Here is a 24,654-nt window from a genome sequence, read left to right on the forward strand (position 1 = left end):
ATTGAGTGCAGATTTTTGTGCGATGGGACCATCCAATCCCTTAGAGGATCCTCACTGCCTGGTTCAGCATTTCCTTTCCCTTCTTCTTTTTTCCTGTTGGTGATCTGACCAACAGGATGATCTGATCTGAATTCCGTAAATTGGTAACTGATTTTATATTTGCAGCCTTTGCTCTTTGAGTCTGGTTGTTTTAAGGATACGTTTGCCTTAGAGCACCAATCTTCTCATTCTTTCTGTTGTTCCTCATTGTTTGTCTCTATTGCAAATCAAGCTATATCAAAATAATGAATGATATCAATGTCTACTAGATGCTTAAAATTCATACTTTGTAGTTCTTTTTGCTCGTGTATGTTTTTTTGAGTGTGTGGCAGGAGGGTGTGTAGGTAATGTCTTCCTACTGTGTTTGGGTTTTTATGCAAATTTTGGAAATGCCCTCTTGCTGTCCGTGTATACCAGATAGATCTAGTCCACTAAAAGATCTTCCTGTGAAGGTTATATTTTAAAACTGTGACTACCTTCAAGCCTGAATCACGGTAGAGAAGCAATGAATTTATAAATATTGCTTAGTTTTATTGTGGGAATTGGTTGCAATGTATATACATAGTCCTCATGGTCTGTAGTTAAAGAATTGCCGAGAGAGACTTTTCTGATGAATAGACTTAGCTGAAGACTAAATAAAGGCTACGTTTGAACATATGGCCTTGGTGGTTCCCTCTAAGTGAGAGAGCAGCATCACCTGAGGCACATGGGTGCATCTCTGGACTTTAGGTTTTTGCCAGGTTCCCTGGTGCCCATGAGACAGTGCATCTACCTGGTGTAGCCTGGTTGTTGATCCTGCCAGCTCATCCAGCTCACCATAGCTGCACTATGACAACCAACGCAAAGTTTTACTCCTTTGCTGCTTCTTCCTATTCCTTTCAGACCGTAAAATGGGGACTCTGAAAAGAAAGGTGAATTTCGCTGCTATTCTCCAGGAAAAAGCTGAAAGTAAGATATAGCTAGCAGGAAATAGTGTAGGTTGTAGCTTGCACCTTAAGGTCATAGGTTGCTTGTCTCTTGTACCTTAATTAATGCTTCATTTTGGGATCTGCCATCTTATGAATGAATTGTTTTCCATGCTGTCTGAAATAAGACCCTTTTAATCCTTCTGTGAACTTCTGATGGTTTTTGTCTGCCCTTATTTTTCTGTTCAATTTTTGTTGCACTGTGTGTTGTCCAATCTCCAGTTCATGAATTCTCAAGTCTTGTATCTTTTTATTGTGAGAACCTTTTTTTTACAGACTGTTTTGCCTATTTGTCATTTTTAAGATGTGCTAATACGTTTTGTCTTGTTTCTTCTCTGACACAGGTGATTTTAATACTCTTTGCTAGTCTCGCTTATTTTCCATTTGTCCAATTCCTAGTTGTACAGCTGACTTCAGGAGATAGTAGTAGGGTAAAATAGCCTGAACCTGGCAGGTCAGCCGCAGCTGGAGGCCAGGACCTGGTTCCCATCTGCCCAGGGGCTCTGGCACAGCCAGATGACCATCTCCCAGTGGTTCTTCAGGGGATGGGGTGCGAAGATGGGTCTGAATTACAACAGATGGCTCATACCAACTGATTGAAATGGCCAAGGGTTAAAATTCCTAATCTAATCACTTTTCCTCTTCTCTCCTCTCACATTCTTTCTTGCCTTCCTCCTGAAGCAGATTTTTTTTTTAATTTGTAAAAAGAAAAGTATACCAACTTTTACATATGAAATGGATTTTTACAGCTGAGTTATAAATTCCAAAAACTAGGTGGTTTATAATGGAAACGCTTATGGGGGAGAGAGGAGGGCACGTTATGATACATATGTAACCTTTTCCCCCCTCTCTTTAGTGAATAGACCCTTTAAACTAAATTAAGTAAAGGATATAAATTCTGTTGTTTCAGTTTTTAATATTTCATGGCTGATTTTATAGATAAAAGTTACATTTAATAATAAATATGAAGAAGAATTTATACAGCCTGTTCTAGTTTGATATGGAACAGCAAATCCCATTTCTCTGTAGCTGTAAAGAAAATTCATTATAATGTCTTTGATTGTAAGAGATGTCTTCATTGTGATTAGTTACACTGATAATAAAGCAATCTTTTTACAAATGGCACAAGACACATGAGATGTCATATGTCTGCCTTTTAATAGCATTGAATGTGTGCATTTGCTACCTTTATTCTGTAGTCCTTTCATTTATAACTGGGCATTTTTAGTCTACAAGTTATTAAAAATAATCTAATTTAATTTTTCTTTTGAAGCATTCTGGAGATTGAGTTCTTAATGCAACTAAACATTGTTAATTGTTGAGTTTTCAAAATAGAAACTTAATTTTAATTAAAAAGAAGTAATTTAATTCTGAATAACAAGTTTTCTAGATAAAATAGTGAAATCTGGATATATGGCATTACTTTACAAATCCTTTTTAAGCACCTAAAGAAATATTTTGATTTTCAAATGCCCTATTCCCAGTGGATTCAGTTGAGTTTAGATGTTAATAGGTATTCGAGTAATTTAAAACACAGATAGTGGCCCAGTACTGGGACCAGTTCTATTTAATATCTTTATCAATGATCTGGACAAGAGGATCAGATGCACCCTCAGTCATTTTGTAGACAACACCAAGTTGGATGGAGTGTTGCTCTGCTGGTGGGCAGGAAGGCTCTGCAGAGGGGTCTGGACAGGCTGGATCAGTGGGTTGAGGTTCAACAAGGCCAAGTGCTGGGTCCTGCCCTTGGGTCGCAACAACCCCAGGCAGAGCTACAGGCCGGGGGTAGAGTTCCTGGAAAGCTGCTGGTGAGAAAGGACTTGGGAGTGCTGATCAGCAGTGACTGAACATGAGCCAGTGCGTGCCAACATGAGGCCCAGGTGGTCAAGGAGGCCAGTAATGACTGGGCCTGTATGGGGAATAATGTGGCCAGCCAGGAGCAGGGCAGGGATTGTGCCCCTGAACTTGGCACTGCTGAGGCTGCACCTTGAATCCTGTGTTCAGGTTTGGTCCACTCACGTCAACAAAGACATTGAGGTGCTGTGTCCAGAGAAGGGCAATGGAGCTGGTGAAGGGCCTGGAGCACAAGTCTGATGAGGAGCTGGGATTGTGTACCCTAAGAAAAGGAGGCTCAGGGGAGACCTTATCACTCCCTACAAGTACCTGAAAGGAAGTTGTGGTCAGGAAGGGGTTGGTCTCTTGTCCCAAGTGACAGGACAAGGGGAAATAGCCTCAAGTTGCACTGGGGGAGGTTTAGATTGGATTTACAAAAAATTCCTTTACTGAATGGGTTGTCAAGCCCTGAAACAGGCTTCCCATGGAAGTGGTGGAGTTTAGCATCCCTGGAGGTATTCAAAAGACGTATAGATGTGGCACTTGACATGGTTTGTAGTGGTGAACTTAGCAGTGCTGGGCTAACAGTTCAACTCGATGAATATAATCTTTCCCAACCTAAACAATTCTGTGATTTGGAGAGAGGGAGATTTTTGTATTAATTTATTTTTTACATTGTACATGCACCTGAGTACTTACATGTCTTTAACAGAGTAGTACAGAATGAGATTGGTGAGAAAAGTGTAAGGGTTGTAATAAGATCCTTTGCATATTTATATTGCTGTGATTTGTGCTGTTCCTGCTGTTACAGGGGTTCAACCAGTAAATTCTTCTGCATTGTTTAGTATATGGAAATAATATCAGATGTTAAATCCTGGAAAAGTGGAGCATTTTCTCCAAAATTTTAACTTATAAAATGGAATTGTGTTTTAAATTGTAAAATGGAATTGCAGGGTCACTGTTAGAAGTGAATTCCTTTCCTGTTCATGTAAAAAGAATTTGGTTCTTTAGAATGAGGAAGGCTGCTTAGCTGACAGAACAGAAGTTGCATTTGATTATCAAATACTCAGGGAATTTACCAGAAAGTCTGAATCATAGCTCATGGGAAAAAATAGGACGTGATGCTCAAGTCTTCTGGAAAATTCATGATGGAACAGCACACTTAATGTTGGATTTCACTGTAAAAGACATAAACCAACATTTTTGCTCTGTTAACTGCAAAGTTTCATTTTACACTGTCGTCTCTTTTCCATCGATGATAACAGCTAGGAAAAGAGTTAACTTATTAAAGTTTTTCCCAGTATGAATACTAGGAAAGTGACTGTCAATGACTGAAACAGATGACTAAATATTCTTTTTACCCTCTGAGAGATAAACAGGCTGTATTAAGACCCTTTGCTGTAGGAAGCAGCTCCTTTGACCTGCAGTCACTTACTGGGCCCACATTGCTCAGTCAGAGGGACTGACTCTGTGGGCTGGGCTGCTCTGTCAACTGAGAGCTGCCAAAACCCAGCCCAGCTGTGGGGGCAGATCTGGCATTGTGTCCTGGCTGTGCTTTGCTGTGATAAGTCACCAGGTGGGTCACCCATCTTGTGGTCCCTCAGATCCTGTGGATGTTTGAGCTGAGCAACGGCCTGCTTAGTGATATGTCAATTTTTTCCTGCCAGGAAAGTGTTGGAGCAGGTGCAATTTATTACTCTAGCTTGGTCTCCGGGTATTTGCCATGGTTGCTACTGTGTATGTTTTCTGTGTTCATTAAAACCTATTGATCTTGGGAAAGTTTGCGGGATTGATTTCAGCTTGGTGTTTTTCAGGGAATTAGTAGTATTTTTTTGTAATAACACTCTCCTAAAGCATCCCTGAGAGAGTGATTTCTCTGAGGAAATACAGAGTCTCTGCAATCAAGTTGCAGTTCTGCCCCAACTCCCAAGGTCCCCTTGCTCAGGCAAGCACTACATGATCCTTCTGTGACCTCCTGTGACGCCCAGGAAATGTGTCTGGGCAGGGCACAGCAGCATCTGCACTCCCTGCCCAGGAGGGCCTTGGGGAGCAGAAGGCCTTTCCCAAGGCCGCCAGGTTGACCAGGCACATCTTCCTAGTGAGTGCGAGAGGAGGGCTGTGGTGGCCCCCTGATCACACCAGGTGGGCTCTGGTGGGAGGGAGAGACTCCCCACACCTTGGGCTCCATTGCTGAACAGGGAGCTGTTTGATATTTTTGTGCTGACTGGAGATTTTCGTTCAATTTGATAAACCAGTTGTGGGAGGACTGATAGAGATAGTGCTGAAGGCAATCTTGCCCCTGGTATGTTGCAGTGGTATTAATTACTGAGGAGTGGGAACAGCCTTGCCCTCACAGGTATGGGTGTGATAAAAGAGTGGGTTAGATGGTGGAGTTGTTAGCTGGAGTCTGCTGGCCGTGCTGAGAGGAGGAAGGGACAGGAGGTCGTTTGAGGGACAGAAAGGGTAAGATGTTGTACAAGGGACAGACAGGGTTAGGTGGCCATGCTAGGGACAGGAAGAAGTGAGCCAGAACTGCAGAAGGTAGAAGAGGGAGAGAAAGAGCCAGAGCTGTGTGGAGCTGCCCATGGGAGGCTACATAGAAAAGGTACGAGAGACTTTGAGATAACAAGGTGCTGATGTTTGAAGCCTTCTTTGCTGTCAGTCATACCTCCTCCATCAACCAACAACTGGCAGACATGTGTTGCAGTCTTGTGTAGCTGTTAAACAGTGTGCTTCAAAACAGAGGAAAGGTTTTGCATGCTTAAGATACCCAGTAAGCAAGATGTGACTCTTAGAGCAGAGTGAAGCTTCATAATTTCTGCAGGTATTAGGGAAGTGGTCCCCAGTGCAGCTGTTCCCTGTTGCTACACCCCATGCACCACTCCTGCAGGAGAGATGAAAATGTTAATTGTCAGGTAATTCCTTGTTTGGGAATGCAGTTGAACACGTGTGTCACACACAAATTGTGTTATCACTGTGTGTATTAGGCATATTGCTGGTTCTGGAAGAGAGCTGAGTTTCAGGGACTGATTTAGGGAAGCACCAAGTTTGTTGTATTGAAACAAACAGACACGGAGGGAAATGGATACTGTTAATGAGCAGCAGCATTTGAAACCTTCATGGTATTTGTTGCCAAGCTATCAGTAAAGTGTGAACTAGTAAAGGGGGGTTTTATTTTATAAGTGATGGTGGTATCAACAAGAGGCTGTTCCTTGTCTTCAGTTCCTTCCCTCCTTTAGTTCTATCTGTCTAGGACCCATTCTGGGAAGATGTGGTTTCATCATATGGGCTGCAATAGGAAGTGGAAGCTACTCTGGCATCCTCTGGCCTTTCTCTCTGGGACAGCAGTGCCTTCTCCCTCATTCACTTTCACTCTCCACCTGCTGACTAGGTGTTTTGCTGGGGAGAAGTGGGAGCCTGCTTGGCCTTTTTTTGGTCTTTAGCTGAAGTGAAGGAGGCTTTTGTAGCTACATGGCTTAGTTCTTCTAGTGAAGGACTTGAGGATGGGGAAGGGAAAAGGCTTCATGGTAGACTTTACTGCTATCACAGGCTCCACAGAAGTAATGAATAATTTTTGCATCAACCCATGTTACAGGTGCTTGGACTCATATTGCCACTGTCACACTGGTATGGCTCCCATTGCTGTCTTGTATTGGTTTCTATCTCTTGACACAGACAGATGTGTCACAGATGGAAATTAGAGTAAAGGTCAGTTGTAACCCCTGAACTGTTCTGAGTACAGAACTATGCAGCATTAAAAGTTCTGCAGTGACTATAGGTGAAGCCTGGGTTTGTTCACCTGAATGCAGGTTACAGTTACTTCTGGAGGAAGCCAGGCTTTGCACAACTATGCATGATTTAAGCCACAGTCTTGATCATCTAAGTTATTGGGGAGAAAAAAATCCCTTTCTGTGTTGCAGAGGACATGGCAGCACTGCTGTGATTGCTTGCATGTATTACATGAAAGCACTAAGGAGAAAATGTGTGATTTGTTGTGCAGCTTTTCCTCTGCATGTTAAGGGTTTACCCTCTCCATAGCTCCAGTCTGTGTACAGCTGTCACCTTTTTATACTGATTCCTAATGATGGATATTAATTTATTCTTGGTGTAATTCCAATATAAATATATAAATAGACAGAAGGGCTGGTTTGTTTGCTTTGCTAAACTGTGCTTGAGAACTGCCTGTGCTTGAGGGGTTTGGGACATCATCTATTACATACAGCCCTTCTGAGTGCACCCTGGTGTGAGGCAGCCCCCAGCTTCCACCATGCTTCTCCCCAACACCCTCTGCTTTATGTGAGCAAGCCAGCTGGAAAATCAAAACTGAAAAAAAGTCCATTTTGTATGTCGTTTAGGATTGAGCTTCCAGTGTGCTCACTTCTATTTAACTGAAGACAAAAACAGGGTTTGTTTCTAAGCGTTAAATTTTTGAGTATGTCTGTGTTTCTACCATAATATAGTAATTTGATATAGATAGACATGTAAGTACATGCATTCTAATAAATATTCCTATTGAATAATATCAGCTGACCTTTCTGTAGATATCCCTACCAATAGAACATGTTACACTTTTCTGCTTGATCTGTTTTTCTCAGATGGAATGCAATTACTTCCTTGTAAGAAGTGGCCACCAGGGGTCATCAGAATGCTTTTATTTTTATTAACGTCTCCAGGTTTTTTTAGAAGCATATGTACACTTTGTATTTTCTGGAAACTTTGGATTTTTTGTGTGATAGGTTAATAAAGTCTTTATGTTACCTGTTCAGCCAAAAATTCAAGCAGCTCTTTTCAACTGAGCTTCTTGAAGAGGCAGCAGATAAGGAAAACAGGGTGCACAAGAGTGAGAAACATGTCCATAAATACACAGATTACTGCATGTATTCTATTCTTGATAATTTAACTCGCGACAAATACGGTAGTAGTAGAAGATGGCAAATGTTTCCCAGGCTGTGATGGTAGAGGCCTCTTGTTGCTTTCTATATGAAATGGTAGTTTAAAGGAAAGGGCCAACAAAGCCCCCTTTTTTGTCTTTTGGATTTAATTTTGAGGAAAGGTTGATGGAAAGGTAGTAATTCGTCACAAATATTAAACACTAGAACAGCCCTCTAAGAAATTCATACTCTTTATGTTTTTAAAGGAGAAAATAGGGCTTCTAGGACTGGGTTTCTAGGGTAAAATTTACAAAAGTCAAATTACAAGTACGAGCAATTACCACTTGCTTTTATCTTTTGCTGCCAAAGTTCAGGAAAAAGTTAAGACTTCCAACATTTTTTTCAGGTGTCAGTGATAATGCTTGCGTACTCTCTGATGAATTCTAGTATGGTCTGCTTTACTTAAGAGGGTGCTACAGCCAACAGTAGAAAGGGGTTAAAATTGCATTTTACTTTTTGCTTCTCTCTAGTTTTAATTGGTGTACTTGGTGAGAATTGTATCTTGCACAAAAGCATGTCATTTGGAGAAGTCTCACAAATCACGGAACTTACTAGTGTACGGGGAAAGTGGTATTTCTTTCATGGAAATTTCTTTCCTGGATCTGATAAATGCTCTAAAATGAAGTGTTTAGTGAATACTCACAAAGTGCTTTTCATCCATAAATATCACAGTGCTATATGAATGCAGTCTTTCTTGGACCTTCAGAATTTTCTATTGAATTTTTATTATTACTATTGTTTTATGTATGCCTTGCTCTGGAAAAAGTCAGAATTATTTGATTTTAAAATTCAAAATTGAGAGACCTTCTTAAATTTTCAAAACCTGAAAAATCTGGAGGTTATATAACAAGTTTTAGGAAATACTAGTGCATTTCCTCTGATTCTCTGTCTTGCACATACAATTGCACAATTGATTCTGGCTGCACTTGAAATTGTATCTGTGTGTCTTTTTTGACTCCCTCTTCAAAGCTTATCTAATCAGTGGTCCCTGCTGCATTTAGCAGTATTTGACTCTTTCTGAAATGAGTGGATGATGAACTAGGGAGCCTTTATGTTACCAATTTCTGCCCACCTGGAAGGACTGAGCAGTTTGGAAGCAGAAGCAAGTAGGGTGTGTGTAGCATTGCAGGTGCATTTCCCTGTGATGCCGTTAGTTTCTTCTGGTGGCTGTGAGAAAATGAAATTAATGGGTGAAGATAACCCCCCATTTTCAGTGATACACAGGGGATAATTATTAAGGGTTTTTTTGTTTTGTCACTTGAACTGTTCTGGATAGATCTTTGTGGAAATTTCAAAAAGTCTTTCATCTTGGAAGTCTGCAGCTTATTTGGAAGTCCTGTGTGCAGATTTTGCTGTCCTAGGAAAGTGATGGCTTTATGTGAAGAACAGCAAAGCTCGAAGTTCTAGCATTTTTGAGCTGCAAGGGAAGACAAGTGTTTGTAATGGTTATCATCAAGTTCTCCTCAAAAAAAAGTTGGTCTTTGTTCCAGTTGAATCGACAACCGTATTGTCTCCTGTATTCCATTATTGAGGAGACTGTTAGCTTGGATTAGTCTTTCTGAAGAAAGTGAGGTAACTTTGTAAGGCCGTAAGACAGATGTATGATTTGATTTGGGAAGGATGTTGTGTCCCTGAGAAGATGTTTATTTGATGCAAAGGTCATATGTTGAGATGAGTTGTTAACATGCAGTTTCATGCAGGCTATTTAAGGTGCTCATTAAAATGATTTTGCTTCATTGTATCCATGATGTCATTGAAAGAATTAATTACTTTAAAAGGGGAATTTTTACTGGGAAAAAATGAAGCTTTGTTTTCCATATGTCACATCCTTTACAAACGCTGCAGATTGGGCATTGAATACTTGGAGAGAATAGTACTGTGACTGAGAAGTGCTCTGGAAAGTCTAATGCCAGGATTAGCATTTAAAAAAAAAAAAAAAAAAAAAAAAGTTTGTACTTGTAAATAAACTTTTTTTGTGTTCTTCTGTACATCTCCCTACCCTTTCTCTAGACATATGACCAAAAAAAGAGGTAAATAAAATTGTAATGACCATCAAGTTAAGGAATTTTAAAGTCTACTTCAGATATATTGGTCATCGCTAAATTCATTGTCCTTTTGATCTTAATTTAAAATTACTACTTTCTAAATTTAATTTGAGGATTAGAGCAGTGCACGTCTTGCACTGTCTCCACCTTTTGGCATAGAAGACATTATATGCCGGTTTTGGACCAGTGATAAAAAATTAGAACACTCAAATCCAATGTTCTCTATTTTCATCAAAGGAATCAACTTCTGTCCACAACTTGTTTATGCTTGTATAGAACTGTAGCAGACACTATGTCAATATACAAAAAAGATATGAACAAAGAATACAGGAGTAGGTTGTTATCAGGTAAAAAAATGGTGGTGGCTGCTCAAGAAGTGTTATTTTTCTCTTTTTTTTTGTATGAATTTTCTACTTTACAGATAGTAAGATAGTTCTGAATTGTGATTGTGGGATGTCTTTTAAATTAGTTTAAATATAGAAACAAAAACTTCACAATTCTCATGATTTGGCTATCCCAATAGATGAACGGGGAGCTATATTGCTTTACATGATACAACCAAAATACTACTTATTATGCACTTGCAATTTAAAAATGTGTATCTTATACATTCTGTAAGGATTTGGATATTTGGCCTATGCAGATGTGACATACGTAACAAACATTCTGCTTTTGAAGACCTTAAAGGCATGTTTCACTTCTTTTAGATATTTAGAAAATTTTTGAAGAAAAGCACTATGTTTGAGCGCCTATTTATAGTAGAACTACTGAGCTCAGCTGTTTCTGAGCAAAAATTTTCAGGCCACAACAGGTTTCTTTCCAAAACTCAGGAACAGCACTGTGCTGCAAAGAACCTTAAAATGCATTAGGTAATGTATGGCTGTCTCCAAGCAGAAGAATTTGTTAACCTGAAGCTAATGTGGCAAATTAATTTTTGGTCATATCCTTTAAGGATCTGTTCAGCTATACTTGATTTATATGAGCATTAACAAAAGATTTATGTTACAAAAAGTCAACCCACTTTTGAGTTAGAACAGCTTCATTTTGAACATCGAACATGATGTTAAGAGAGCGCTGTTTGACAGAACCGCCTTTTAAACTATGGAAATATGAAGATTTGACTGCTGTCTGCTTAGCTTGATCCTGTGCTGCAGTTTTCTGCTCTGCCGTACCTGGCATTACCATTGGCGCAATCTTGGAACCTATATAAATACATTTTGGTTTATTTATGCAATTCTTTAAGTGGTTACATATTGTTTCACTTTAAGCACTTGTTTCTTGTAAAAATGTTTCCAGATGGTGCCTTAAAAGATGAAGGCTGCATGAAACACAAGGTTTACATCTTGCATTGATTTTTGTCTTGTTGGTCCATGAATGAGGTGGTTCAAGAGCTGATCTTCCCCATTCCTACTGCTATATGTGTTTGGCAGCATTACATTGCTATCAAAAGGCTTACTTGATCACACTAACACGTAGGAGTTAGATTTAAGCATATGCTTAAGGTCCCGTGGCTTCAGAGGGTTACTTGTTGTATCTAGAGTGTGCTCTTAGATTTGATTAATAAAATTCCAGATGCTAATTATTGGCTTGTGATGATGATCCCTGTGCCATACTAAGGCTTGATCCAAGATTACTTTGCAAAAAGAAACCCATTTGACCTTATGTGGTCACTGTCCAAACTTTGAGTGCTGTTAGTGCCTTCTCCAGTGCATTGATTCTTCTAAATTACAATACCAACTGCAGGATAGCCCTTAATTAGTGTGGTGGCTTTGTTGGGAGCGGAAGTGAATTGGTTTAGGTTGACAGAGGGCTAGGACCACTCAGATTTATGACCAGCATGCGCTTTGCCATTGTCCAAGTACCCTTTGGCAAATCTGGGAAGGAGCTTTTGGGAGAGAAGCTTACAGCAGAGGAAGCACTACTGCCTCTTCTTTGTCTAGAGACAGCTAATTGTATGCTGAATGCCATCTTTGAGTAGTGATAGCCATTCCTGCAATATATCTGTGCAGGAAGGAGCCCACAGCTGCATTTGGGTGTGAGGCACTACTTTGCCATCAAGGAAGCTGAGCTATGTGCTATTGAAATTGTGTGTTAGAGGCATGGCAGTGTGATCTGAGCAAAGGCTGTAGCAGGAAGAAGCAGAGACATGGTCCAGTGGTCCAGATCTTGTGTGAGATGTGGAGAACTGAGCAGAGCTCAGCAAATTGCTGATCATGGTCCCAGCAAAAAGTAGTGATTAAGTGTCTATCAGAAGATGTGCTCTTGTCCTACAGGCAGCATTAAGAGAGAGCTAAAAGAAATTTGAGGCTATTTAATTCCTCAGATAATTAATATAGGGGCAGTTTTAGAGAAACAGCAGCAACTGCCTCATAGTTGCTTTCTTCCATAGAGAATACTTCCTGAATTTTGGTTTCATGCAGGTACAGACTCTCATGTAGTGATATTTTGGCACAGATTATATGGAAGTGGGATGGAGGCAAATGTGACTTTGGGAAGGGTATGCAGGGATACACTGTTTTTGTGGAAGCTTAGATGTGTGGTAGTGATGAAGTTGGTAAAGGTATATCATTAACACAGGTTGCCAGAGGTAGCCTGCTGTGCAGCTGGAAAGAAATTGCCTTGATAATGCTTACTGGTTGTAAGGGTAGATGTGAGGCTGTTGACTTCATTAGGAGAGCTGCCTGTAAATGGGACAGAGTGCAGTCCCAGTCTGCATGCTAGAAGTTTGTCACAAAATGAAGGCAGAGATAAGGAATTAGGCAAGAAGTCTGGTTTAAGGCATCTTAGCATGTTTGTATTACACATGTGATTATTTTAATTTCATACTGAGTTTATTGGCACCTATGAAATTTATGTTTTGCATTTTTTACTTTTCTAGCAGCTAGGTTGTATTTCTTACTACGAACAGGTTACAAAGATAAAACAGAAGAATTTTTCTTTTCCTAAGCACTAGAAAAATCCATAACTGGTGCAGTTGAGTGGGAGATAAGGTTGGACACAGAACTAGGGTTGCAATATGAACACAGAGCAGGATGAACTTCTATTGGGGAGTTACTGAACAAATGCTGAAAAACGAGGATAAACCTGCAGACTGTGTGCAGATAATCAACCATCTTTTTTAGGTGTGCGAGTGGCCACAGTTTAGGTGTGTGAGTGTGGAGATGGCCTGAATTTCCAGGGGAGTGGCAGAAAAGGTCACATTTTTGTTGATGGAGAAACCTCTAATTATCCCGATACAACTTTGATAGTGGAAATGTTCAATGCCAGTATTAGTTCACTGCTGGACAAGTTTTCTGATAAATTTTATGGTCTGAGGGGAAAGTATCCCATAAAGAAGATGGAGAATTGGTTTGAGATTGCAAATTGTCTTGTACAGCAAAGGAAAAACTGCCGCTCTTCCCCAGGCTGTACAAGGAAAGAATGATCAGGTCTCAGTGGCAGGCTGGGAACCTACTGTGGAGGTGCAGCAAGGCAAAGAACCCACAGTTGCTTATTTAAGGATGGATTTGTGACACTCGTCACTGAAGTAACTTGATATTTTACATTATATAGATAAAGCTGTACTTCGGTTAAACCACATAATTTTCATCTGATCTTTCTTTTTTGTATCCCAAACAGTGCTCATAACCTTTTCTGGGTAAGCTTGCACTTCAAAGGCTTCATCTGGTCCTGCTATTAATTGCGGTAGTGTCTTTGAGCATACTAACAGTCTGCTGACTTATACCAGTTGAGACTACACCCATGACTGTTTTCCATCTGATTGATTGTGATAAGTTTCCATCATGGTTTCGTGAACAAAGAAAAACAGTAGTGCCTAAGAATCAGAAAGCCACATTTAGGGGACAATATTGTGATGCTCCGGAGAGCTATTGTGATCTAGAGGTGGTTATTCTCTTGTCATTTAGGTATAACTAGCTTGGTGTAGATCTGGTCAGTGCTTCAGCAAAACGAGAGACATACAGTTGAAAAACTGTTCAATGTGTGCGACTAATGTGCACTCAATTCCTTGGGGACCTTCCGTAAATTATTCTTAAGCAGAAAAACACTTTTTTACTTCAGTGGGTAAGAAGTCCAACTGATTTGAATTTATTTTCTCAGTTTAATACTTTGCTACTTTGTCCTCAAAATTAAGCATAATTTTTTTTTTACCATGTACTTGAATATTTTTTGTACCCTACGTTATCTGTATCAACATTGCAATTACTTAATCTTGTCAGTAAATACTTACAATTGTGGTCATGGCCTCATTCAATGGGTAACTGAACAAAAAACTGAATACTTGGATCTGCAGCAAATTGATGTTTAAATCATAGTGTAAAGCACGTAGATAAACATTTAGTATTTAATCATCTGTTAAAATGAAATGCATTTTCAATTCTCAGTCGCTTCATATCAAAATGAAAAGGTAATAAATGTCAAGATTTGATTTCACATCCTCATCCCTCTTATAAACTGTGTTGGTAGTGTCAGTTTTCTAGTGGCGGCATCTTCTTTGGAGCAGGAAGATCACACTGGACAGTTGAGTCAAAACTTTTGGTAACTGGATTTGAATGGTTGGAGTTTGTGCTGGGTCTCAAAGGTGCTGCCCTTGCCTGCACTGTTATTTCATGACTTTTTGTTCCTCCCTCCTTCCCAACTGGAAAGTGATCTTTTAGAAGATATTTTAGGAATGATGGGAAGCTATACTTTCAGCATATTCGCAAATAGAACATGGTTCTATTTGTGTTTTCTCTCCTCCTATTTAGCAGATAATCTAAGGAGAGGAAGGAAAGCAAGCTGCATACTTAAAATATTTGAAATTTTTATTGGCTTTGTTTTGCTTTTGGTGTTGCAGTCATGATTATTTCTCCTGGGAACTTTTAAATTTGGGAAGGTGATTTTCTATTTGTTAGTATTTTGTGTCCTAAATATACTTCCAGAAGCAAAGGTCTGCCCAAGATTAAAACATGTAAAAGATTACTTGATTACATAAAAACTGTGGGATCTAAATGTTTGCTTACATGGTGCTCATCACAGTGAGAGCTCTGTAACTAGAAGGTGTTTTGGATACCACGGTAAAACTGTTGCCTCATATCTTTCGTTGTGTCTTTCTTCCTGCTGTGATTTTAATTTTCTGTATTGCATGGGGTTTTAAAAATTTTATTCTTTTAACTTTTAAGTTTGCATGAAAGACTAATAATAACTCTTTGGTTTTGTAGGTGTTAAACCAAATGATCTACAATTGGCAATATTGTAGTTAAGAATGGATGGGGAGGAAGATAAGAAGAGAGATGATGCTGATGAGAATTTACAAGTTGAGTTGACAGAAGAATCCCCAAGAAATACATCAGGAGAAAATGCTGGATGTGACTCTCAATCTCAGCAGAAAACAAGGCTTACATCAGATGAAGTGTTCAGGGTGCTTGAAAAGAAAGAAAATGAGAATGGCACAAACAAAACAGCACTGTCAGAATCACCAAACCTGGATGCTGTTGAAGCAGAGAAACCTGAAAATGTCTCAAGGAAAAGAAAGCAGAGTTCTTCAGAAGACATAAAAGATAGTGGAAGGAAATTGCAAAAAGTTTTAGCTGGAGAAGCCTGTAGCGCTTCAGCTTTACAGCATGGAGCTGTAAAGAGGGAAGGAGTCACCAGTTGTCCTGAAGGTGACATGTTTAATTCAGATATCCTGTGCCTTCGTTATGATTTCAGATGTGCTGCTGATGATGCCATATTGAAAATTCACAAGGAAAATAAACATTCACAAGAGGTGTCAGCTGCTGTTCCTGATAAATTACATTCTTCAGAAGAAATCAGTGTTGTCTGTACAGTTGGAAACATAGAGAAACACCCTAAAGGCAAAATGAATGATCAGTGTTTAGCTTCCTGCTCTGATAAGGAAAAACATAAACAAGAAAGCCTCTCTAAACCATCCAAAGAGCAAACAAGCCCTCACTGTAGTTGCATAGGTGAATGTAGTTCAAAATCGCATATGCATGTTAAGCGAGATAGTGAGAAATCCAAGATATTTTCTTGTGATCTTTGTGGTTTTCAGAGTGCTGAAGAGAGTCTCCTAAATTCTCATTTCCTTGGTAAGACTCACCTTCGACGCCAAAATCTTGCTGCAAGAGGAGGATTTGTACAGATATTGACCAAAAAATCTTTTAAAAACCAACAATCTACTGCAACCAAAGAGAGGAAGGTCAGGGCAAAACCTGGGACAAATAAATTAAGGGCAAGGACTGCTGATGCAAAAGAATTAGGTGTTTGCAGTGCCCTGAAAGGCTCAAAAGTAAGCTTGTCTAAACAAAATGATGGCAGTGAACTTGTTGAAATGATACCATCTTCAAATACTCGCACTGAAAAAACAGATACTATGGTGGAAGAAATGTTGCTTTCTTCTGGTACAGAAGGAAATGATAAAGCTCATACTGAAAAACTAGAAATACCGGGACCATCAGAAAATATCTTGCAGAAAACAGAATCCCTTCCAACTACCAAAAAGCTACTTAACAGTTTACACAGGACAAGGAGATTTGATAAATTGAAACACAAAAGAAATGTTTGCTTGTTAAGGTCTTCATTTGGACAGAGTAGATCTTCTAGATTAAAAAGGCAGGTTAAAAGAAGATACAGCTTGTTGGGGAATACTAAGAGACCCAAATCTGAAACTCGGAGAGTACATGAGAAACCTATCTCTAGCACACAGTTTAAAAATGATGAATCAAGCTCTGTGTCACATACAGAACTAGAAACAGATGCTAAAAGTAATTGTAATATTGCTGTAGAAATACAAGATCTAACTGACTATAAGCCAAATACCCCTTCTTCTAGCGCTGCTGATGGTAAAGGTTCTGAAGTTAAACTTACTGCTGATGATGGTGCTCTTCATACTTGCACGGATTGTGGTCATGTTTTTCACAACCAAGAAAGTTTGCAAACTCATGTTGCAAAGCTTCATATAAAGAGGATCCAGTTTCATTGTCAGATGTGTAGCTATTCCTCTGGAGTCAGGGAAGACATGAAGCAGCACTGTCAGGACAGTAAACACCAGATGGGTGCTAGCTTTAATTGTCAACTCTGTTTATTTACCAGCTTGAATGTGGTCAGCCTTCAAAACCATATGAGTGAAGTGCATAACATGCCCCATAGTTGTCCAGCTTGCATTCTTTTTTTTCAATTGGAAGAAGAGCTGATAAATCATAAAAAAAATGAGAAACACGATGGTTCATTATTTCAGCAAGCTACTCCATTGAGTAACAGTGATCAGACCTTGCAAGTGGTACCTTACAGTGACTCAATATCGAACAGTGGCCAGAGACTTGCGAAGGAAATGGAATTAAAAATGCAAGAAAAAACTCCAGATTCTTCCTTCATAAATCATAGGAATGAACTAAAGCATTCTGTTCTGAATAAAACCCAATTTCAATGTAAAAAATGTTTTTATAAGACAAGATCTTCCACAGTTCTTACAAGGCACATAAAACTCCGACATGCACAAGAGTATCATTTCCTTTGCAAAGCATGTAATCTCTACTCACTGAGTAAGGAAGGAATGGAGAAACATATCAAAAGAAGCAAGCACCTTGAAAATGCCAGGAAAAACAACATTGGACTACGTTTTGAAGAATGTATTGTAAAGGTTTGTGTTGGTGTTGGTGGCATTAAATCAGTGGTGGATACTTCCATTTCTGGGAGTGGAAATACAGAGTTGGATAAAGAAATTTTACATGTTTCATCCTCTTCTATGGAAAACATATCGAGAAATAAGGAATTTGTTCCACTTAAGCAAAGGATTGGTGAAAATGAATTGGTTTTAGCTGATGCATCCAGAGGAGGGAAACCTAAAGGTACTGTTTCTAGGACATGTCCCCATTGTGGCCTTTTGGCCTCCAGTGCTACAAATTTGACTGTTCACATCAGGCGAAAGCACAGTCATCAATACAGCTATTTGTGTAAGATTTGCAATTACTACACTGTCACCAAAGGAGATATGGAACGTCACTGTGCAACCAAAAAACACAAAAGCCGTGTTGAAATAGAAGGACGTGGAAAACAAAACTCAGAGATCATTGTTAGTCCTGAAGGAAGTAATTTTGAATCCATGAGCAAGGTTAACAGCCCCATGACTGCCTTGCCTGAACATGTTGTGGATGGTGGCCAGTCATCAGATTTGGAAAACTCTGTCATAGACAATCAGGAAGTTGAGCAAGGAGATGCTGAATTAAAAGCTGGCAATGCTGGTAGGCTGCCAGATTTGCAGCCTGCTAGGAATATAAGCCAATGTGTGTTGCTGGAACCAGCAACTGTTGCTCAAGATTGTGACCCAAGCTTCCAGAGGAGAGCCATGAGTGCAAACGGCAACAAGTGTGTACACTGCAGCTTCATTGCTCATTCTGCTGCTTCTTTGGAGCTGCATGTGAAGCGAAAACATACAAAACAATTTGAATACTACTGCATGGCTTGTGACTACTATGCTGTTACTCGCAGAGAGATGATAAGGCATGCAGCAACAGAGAAACATAAAATTAGAAGAGAATCTTATGTTTATTCTTCTGTGGAGGAAGCAAATACAGCAAATATCACTAAAGAAGCCACTGCCTTGCCTCAAGAGGAGCATCATCACAGTGCAGGAGAATCAAAAACTATTTTAGATGAAACAAAGCATTCCAATGATTCATCAGAAGGTGATCATATGGATAAAAGCTTTACTGAGTGTACTGCCTTAGATGAAAATACATCTCCAGGAATCTCTAAAGATGTCAGTTCCCAAAATGCAGTAGGAGATGAACTTGATAAGAAGTCTAAAAATGGAGGAGCAAACCCTTTTTGTGACGGATCCCAGCAAACTCCTCAGAAAGATAAAGTTGTAGAACTTGTCAAGGAAGTACCAGTTAAAGAAACAAGTACTTGTGAGGTGCAGAAAAGTAAGCATGGTCAGGAGCTGCTCAACTCAGATGATGATTACAATTCAGAAAATCAAAATAGATCAAGCAATACAAACTTCAATTCAGAAAAAGGCGTGGAGAGCTTGGAAGAAAATAGTGAAAACCTGAAAGCAGAGTGTAGAGACAAAGACAGTCTCAAAAAAAAATCACTGAAGAAAAATAACCCACTTATGCTAAGTCTTCCAGAAACAAGTAGTGCAGTAGAGCAGTCAAATTTTGCTGGAAACACTGGAGAAACAGTACAAAATAGACCTAGTTTAGATGGTAACAGAAGTTTCAGAGAGGATCCTACTGGAGACGAGGAAGAAGCCCTTATGGAAGCACAACATGAAGCTGAACTAACTATAAATAACAATGTTTGGGAGGCAGATGGCTCAACAGCTGAGGGTACGCAAGAAAGTAGTAATGAGGCTTCAGGAACACTTATCAGTGCTGATGATAAAGGAAAAGCAATGCAAAATGCTGGCAATTTTGATTCTTCTATAGTGAGGTTAAAAAGTCATCAAGATGGGGAGGCCATTGACCATTCTGCAGAAGAACAGATGTCAGGAGCAGTGAAAGCTAGTGAGCTTACAGTAAAAGCAGACACTTCAACAACTGGTGGGAAAAAGAAGAAGTCAGAAGGAATTTCCCTTGGGGAATCGACACGTATTCGCTGCGATGACTGTGGTTTTCTAGCAGATGGTTTGAGCGGACTAAATGTTCACATAGCCATGAAACATCCTTCAAAAGAAAAGCATTTTCATTGCTTACTCTGTGGAAAATCATTTTACACAGAGAGCAACCTTCACCAGCACTTGGCCAGTGCTGGGCACATGCGAAATGAGCAGGCGAGTGTGGAGGAGCTGCCTGAAGGAGGTGCAACCTTTAAGTGTTTGAAGTGCACGGAGCCCTTTGATTCAGAGCAGAGCTTGTTTCTCCACATCAAAGAGCAACATGAGGAGCTGCTGCGGGAAGTCAATAAATACATTGTTGAGGACACTGAGCAGATAAACAGGGAGAGGGAAGAGAACCAAGGCAATGTCTGCAAGTATTGTGGGAAGATGTGTAGAAGCAGCAATTCCATGGCCTTCCTAGCTCACATCCGTACCCACACAGGTATGGAAACACTATCATTGCAATTGGTCTCTCAAACAGATTAAATTATACCACTGGTATTTTTCTGCTTGTTAAGTTCTTTAATATTTCTTATGAACTGGCGTTTGTATCGCCTGATGAGTCCCTGATAAAATTCAAAATTATCTAAAAGGGTATGAAAATACAGTGATCAAAGGGCAGAAAATGTAAGAACATTTCAAGTCAGTCACCCTTCTGCTTTTTGTTTCATATAGAGAGATTTTTTTCCTTTTCATCTAAACTGTAACCATTGATTGGTTCTTACATTTATATAATGAAGCAGTGGTGGTTTGAGAGAACAATTAGCTGTTCTTTCTAACTTTCTCTTCTGTGCAGTTGTTTAATATCCAAATTGTTTATTTCATTTCAATTAAGTGAAACTTCCAGCATTACATAATGCATTTGATATTACATCATTCCTAAAGCAGTACCAATAAGAAACAACAAGAAGTTTTTGTAGAAGTAAGTTATAGCGATTGGAATTGGTCAGCCTTTTTGGAAGGTGGTATGCAGTGCTGATGTGTTGCACGGGGATGTAACATCTGATTTAGTTTCTATGCTGATCACACTTTAAATTCATTTTTATGTTTAATTTTAAGTGGAAAATTTAAAAACATTTCTGTAGAAAAATGCATAAGCTGCAGTTCTAAATTTATGTAAAAATTCACTGCAATGTTTCTATAAACCTGCCATACATTCTTTATTTTAAATAGACAGCTTTTCTAAATCACTGAGCTCTGCTTAGACAAGTGGTGTCTCCATGGTTGAATTTATGAGTGGATTTGAATAATAAATTCACATTTCAATGAACATATTTTCATTAAAACTGTAAGGTTTATTTTACTGTACTTTTAAATAATGGCTTATTATGGAAGCTATAGTTTAAATTCATGCAGTATTTGAAACTTAGTGCATGGTTACAAGGAAGAGAACAAAAAGGTAAGAAAAAATAAGCATAAAAGAATGGTAATTCCTGACATAATCCTAAAATAGTTTTTTAAGGTTTTTTATGAAAAGGCAAGGGCGTGACTGGACAACAAATCCTAAAAATTAATCTTGGGGATCACGGGCATTGTATTTCAACCTTTCAAAGTATTTTACTGTAACTGCAGTATTCCTGTATACCAATAACTCACATACTTAGTACTTTCAGCATTACTTCTGTCCTGTCAATAGTGTAGTTATCTGTATTGCTTCAGCTAATATCCAACTTCGAATGCAGTGTTAAGTCTTTAGAGGGATGCTCATGTTCACATGGTCAGAACAGCTGTATAAGCCCTTAATATGCCCTCTTACGGCAGATAAAACTGAATAAAACTAAGGGGGAGGATGCTAATGGAGCTCTCTTTAGAATTCTTTATGCAACTGTCTGGTCAAGACATGTTGCTTATAATTGATGTGTCCATTACTTGAATTCTCTTGTAATTATAGTCAATAAGTCTTGTAAATGTGTTAAAGCTCACTAAAAGCATACAAATTCAAGAACAGAGTAAGGCTAATAATTTAAAATAATCAATGTAGGCATTTCAGCACTTAATTTCCCTTGTGTGTTGATAGCTGATCATTCTTAATCCATTAAGATTTATTTAGTCGTTTACAATGCAAAATAGGTTTGCACTGGTCACTTGTGCCATTTGAAAATGTCCACCAGGTTAAGTGCAGAATGTAGTCCATTAGTCTTCCTTGACTATATGTATTAATTGCATTTAAAATCAAGTTAATGTGGATGTGAAAGTGAGGTAACTATCAATATATGACAAAGCAACCCTACTTACATAAGTTACATCATTGATTGTAACATTTAGTAAAAGTTAGTGTACTTTTAAACATCTTGTGTGTAGGTCTTATCATGGAGTATATTTTTACTGTGCTTTTGGACAGTGCTAAATATGCAAAGCAGTGAAAAGAATGCATTTAATTTTGCAAGTCATTTTTTGGTGCAGAAGTATGGTACAGAACAGAGTTATATCTGCCCTCTTTCTCACTGCAACTTGAAACTAAATGTTTTTCTTATGCTTTGCTTATTCACATAAATAGTAATGTGGAGACTTTTGTTAATACTTAACGGAAAGAAGGCTTTCTGTTCCAATCTGTATTTGTTTGTTTGCAGTTTTCTTCCTGTAGAACCTTTTCTTCCCATCTGTATCACAGTGAATGCAGTTTAATAGTAAACAAATATGTTTAGGTTATTGGGAGTGGTGGCAGAGGGAAGTGACCTACTACACCAACTGTATGTACACTTCTCGTGACATTGGTGAGGCAAAGTCCACCATTTCCAGCTTCTCACCTGTCTCAGGATAACAACAGGTACATTAGAGCATGGCCACACGTTTTCCCATTTATTGTTCTGATTATATGCTTTTAAAAATGTCTTTCATCAGCATCTGGGTGTGCATAAATAGGTTTATATACGTGTGTATGTATGTGTAACCATCTCCAACTCCTTTCCTTATTTTTAATTGAGTAATCAGTGATGACTTGGGGTGGTGGAGGGAAGAGAAAGTTGCAGAAAGATACAACTAGTAATTTCCATTAATAGAAAAATAATGCTTCAAAATACCATTAAATAATGTAGGAGATTTTCACATTGCAAATGAAAGGGAATGTTTTCTATAGAGGACCTAACAAGTAAGTCCATCACACGTTGACAAGTGAAAATGAGGAAGTGTAAAGAAAAATAAAAGGAGTAGTAGAGGTGGAAGACTTTTTAGTTTGCAGTTGATGGAGGTCCCATAAACTTAATTAACAATCAACATCTGAGGAAAAATCACCTGCAACCACATCATCTTTGTTTCTTTTCTCATCAGACTTCTCAGTAAATGGCAGTTGTGCCCAGTGCAGGTATGCTGTATTACTCTCCATGTCCTAAACATAGGAGGAAATGGTATGATGGCATTTCATGGGCTCTGCTCACTTTGTACTAGGCCTGAGCTAGGAACACAGCAATGCCTGCAGGTGCAGATGATGTTGCCTTTGGCTGGCCTAAAGCTGGCCTAAAGTGAATTATTTCTTACAGCTTTGGGTCTGTGTTGTCCTAATGTAAAGCAAGGATTATGAACTCAAGTCTTTTTTTACAAAACAGTAGACTGGTTTATGTCTGCTTGACTTGAACTCTTAAATTTAGTCTTATTTTCAGTTTGGTGCAGTGGTGTTGGGTTTCTTCTGTTTGTTTTGCTGTTGTTGTTCTGTTTTTTTTTATTTTTCTTTTCTTTTGTTGTTATTGTTGTTGTTTGGTTTGTTTGGTGTTCCCCTGATTGTTAAGAGCCGCTACCATCAGGAAATGTACATTTGTTTTCTATGGCATAGGTTGTGAGTAAAGTAGTTTGGTGGATTTTTTTCCCCTTTTTTTGGCTTATTTTTGCCCTTTTTTTTTTTTTTTTGTCATTTAGTTGAAAAGATGATACAGTGAAAACATTTTTCTCTTATTTTTTTCTGAGAGCATAAACCCAAATGTGAATCCAGTAGTATCACTGTTTAAAGCAGCATAAGAGAACCACAGATGTTGGTGATAAGTATGGCTAAGAAGTGGTTAAACATTTTACATAGTTTCAGACAGCTTTATGGCAAATACAGGGGTTTTTTTTTCAACCATTAATTTAAATCTTAGTCTAACATCTTCATTTTTAGCATAAAATTTTGTGTTGTTCCATCCAAGAACATACTGGAACAAATTTGGCACTAGCAACCTAAGAGGGAGATACACTGCTTTTGTTTCAGGTGATAAGTACTGACTGGAGCCTGCCAGCATTTGAGTTTTCATGGAGTTTAAATGGAGATGTTAACAGATATTCAGCTCTGGGTCTGAGAAAAAAAAATCAAAACCCCTCAAGGCCTCAGTGATTTTTGGATGAGAGCAGTCAACAGAATAATACATTTCTGTATTGTCAGCAGACTGTAGTCAGAATTGGTCTGAACTTGAGTTCTTCACAAAGGAGTCATGTAAATGGAAAACAGCAAAGGTCTTGTATGGAAGCCCTGTGGGACACCTGCAGTAACAGAATGAGGAACGAATTTACAATTTAATCAGTAGGAGAGAAACTAAGGGAACGTAGGATAGAATCCACATGGCATTTGAATTCTAGGAGAAAAAAACCCCAGTATAAACACCAATAGATTAAAAAAAAAAAAATCCTCTTCACCTGTGTCCTTGTTGTTATTAATTGTCCAGCTAGAGATCATAAGTTAAAACATCAACTTTTAGTGGTCTTTTTATGCAAAGATAGGATTTTTTTTTTTTTTTTTTTTTTTTTTTTTTTTGCCATGGTCTCTTTGTAGAATGCAGTGTTGATTTGAAATGTCACCAAATTAATGATTAATTCAGTTTTATCAGGATCATTTAAATAAATTGTTTATTTTCTGGGGTGATGGATAGAATGTGATTCCTGTGAGCTGCAGTCTGAACCTGCTTTTGACATTTAAACATATGAAGCTGACTAGATGTAACCATTGAGGTGCTAAGTATATTTTACATCTATTTCCAACAGTAGAAATGGAAGTATTAAGAGATCTGGCTTCATTGTCATTGAACTGTGAAATATTCAACCTTGTCTGCCCGTGCTTAGTACTGTTGACTTTTTTATTTCAGTTAGAAGATTAAAATTAAATGCTTCATTTTTCGTTAGCTTTTGGGAATTAAATTGAAATTTAAGACTCTAAAAATTTTTACGAAGATCCTCAATTTCACCAGTGTATTCTTGGAGGATATTCTATTTTCAAGGGCAATGCAAAAAGGTTCATTGATCAAGAATGATATAGTGCAACATTTTTCTTATCAGAGCTCTTTATGTATATTTATTAAAGA

The 24,654-nt window shown here is 38.6% G+C and overlaps 1 protein-coding gene across 1 annotated transcript in view; it reads left to right on the forward strand.

Moving 5' to 3' along the window:
• The window catches only part of ZNF407 (zinc finger protein 407), a 337,541-nt gene that overhangs the window by 11,107 nt on the left and 301,780 nt on the right, over positions 1-24,654 (forward strand). The window contains exon 2 of the mRNA XM_040073187.1: positions 15,012-19,835. Coding sequence (XP_039929121.1) covers positions 15,056-19,835 — 4,780 coding nt within the window. The 5' untranslated portion in view covers positions 15,012-15,055. The remainder of the gene's footprint in view (positions 1-15,011; positions 19,836-24,654) is intronic.

The sequence above is a fragment of the Hirundo rustica genome, chromosome 1 (assembly GCF_015227805.2).
Source record: "Hirundo rustica isolate bHirRus1 chromosome 1, bHirRus1.pri.v3, whole genome shotgun sequence".
NCBI classification, from domain to species: Eukaryota; Metazoa; Chordata; class Aves; order Passeriformes; family Hirundinidae; genus Hirundo; species Hirundo rustica.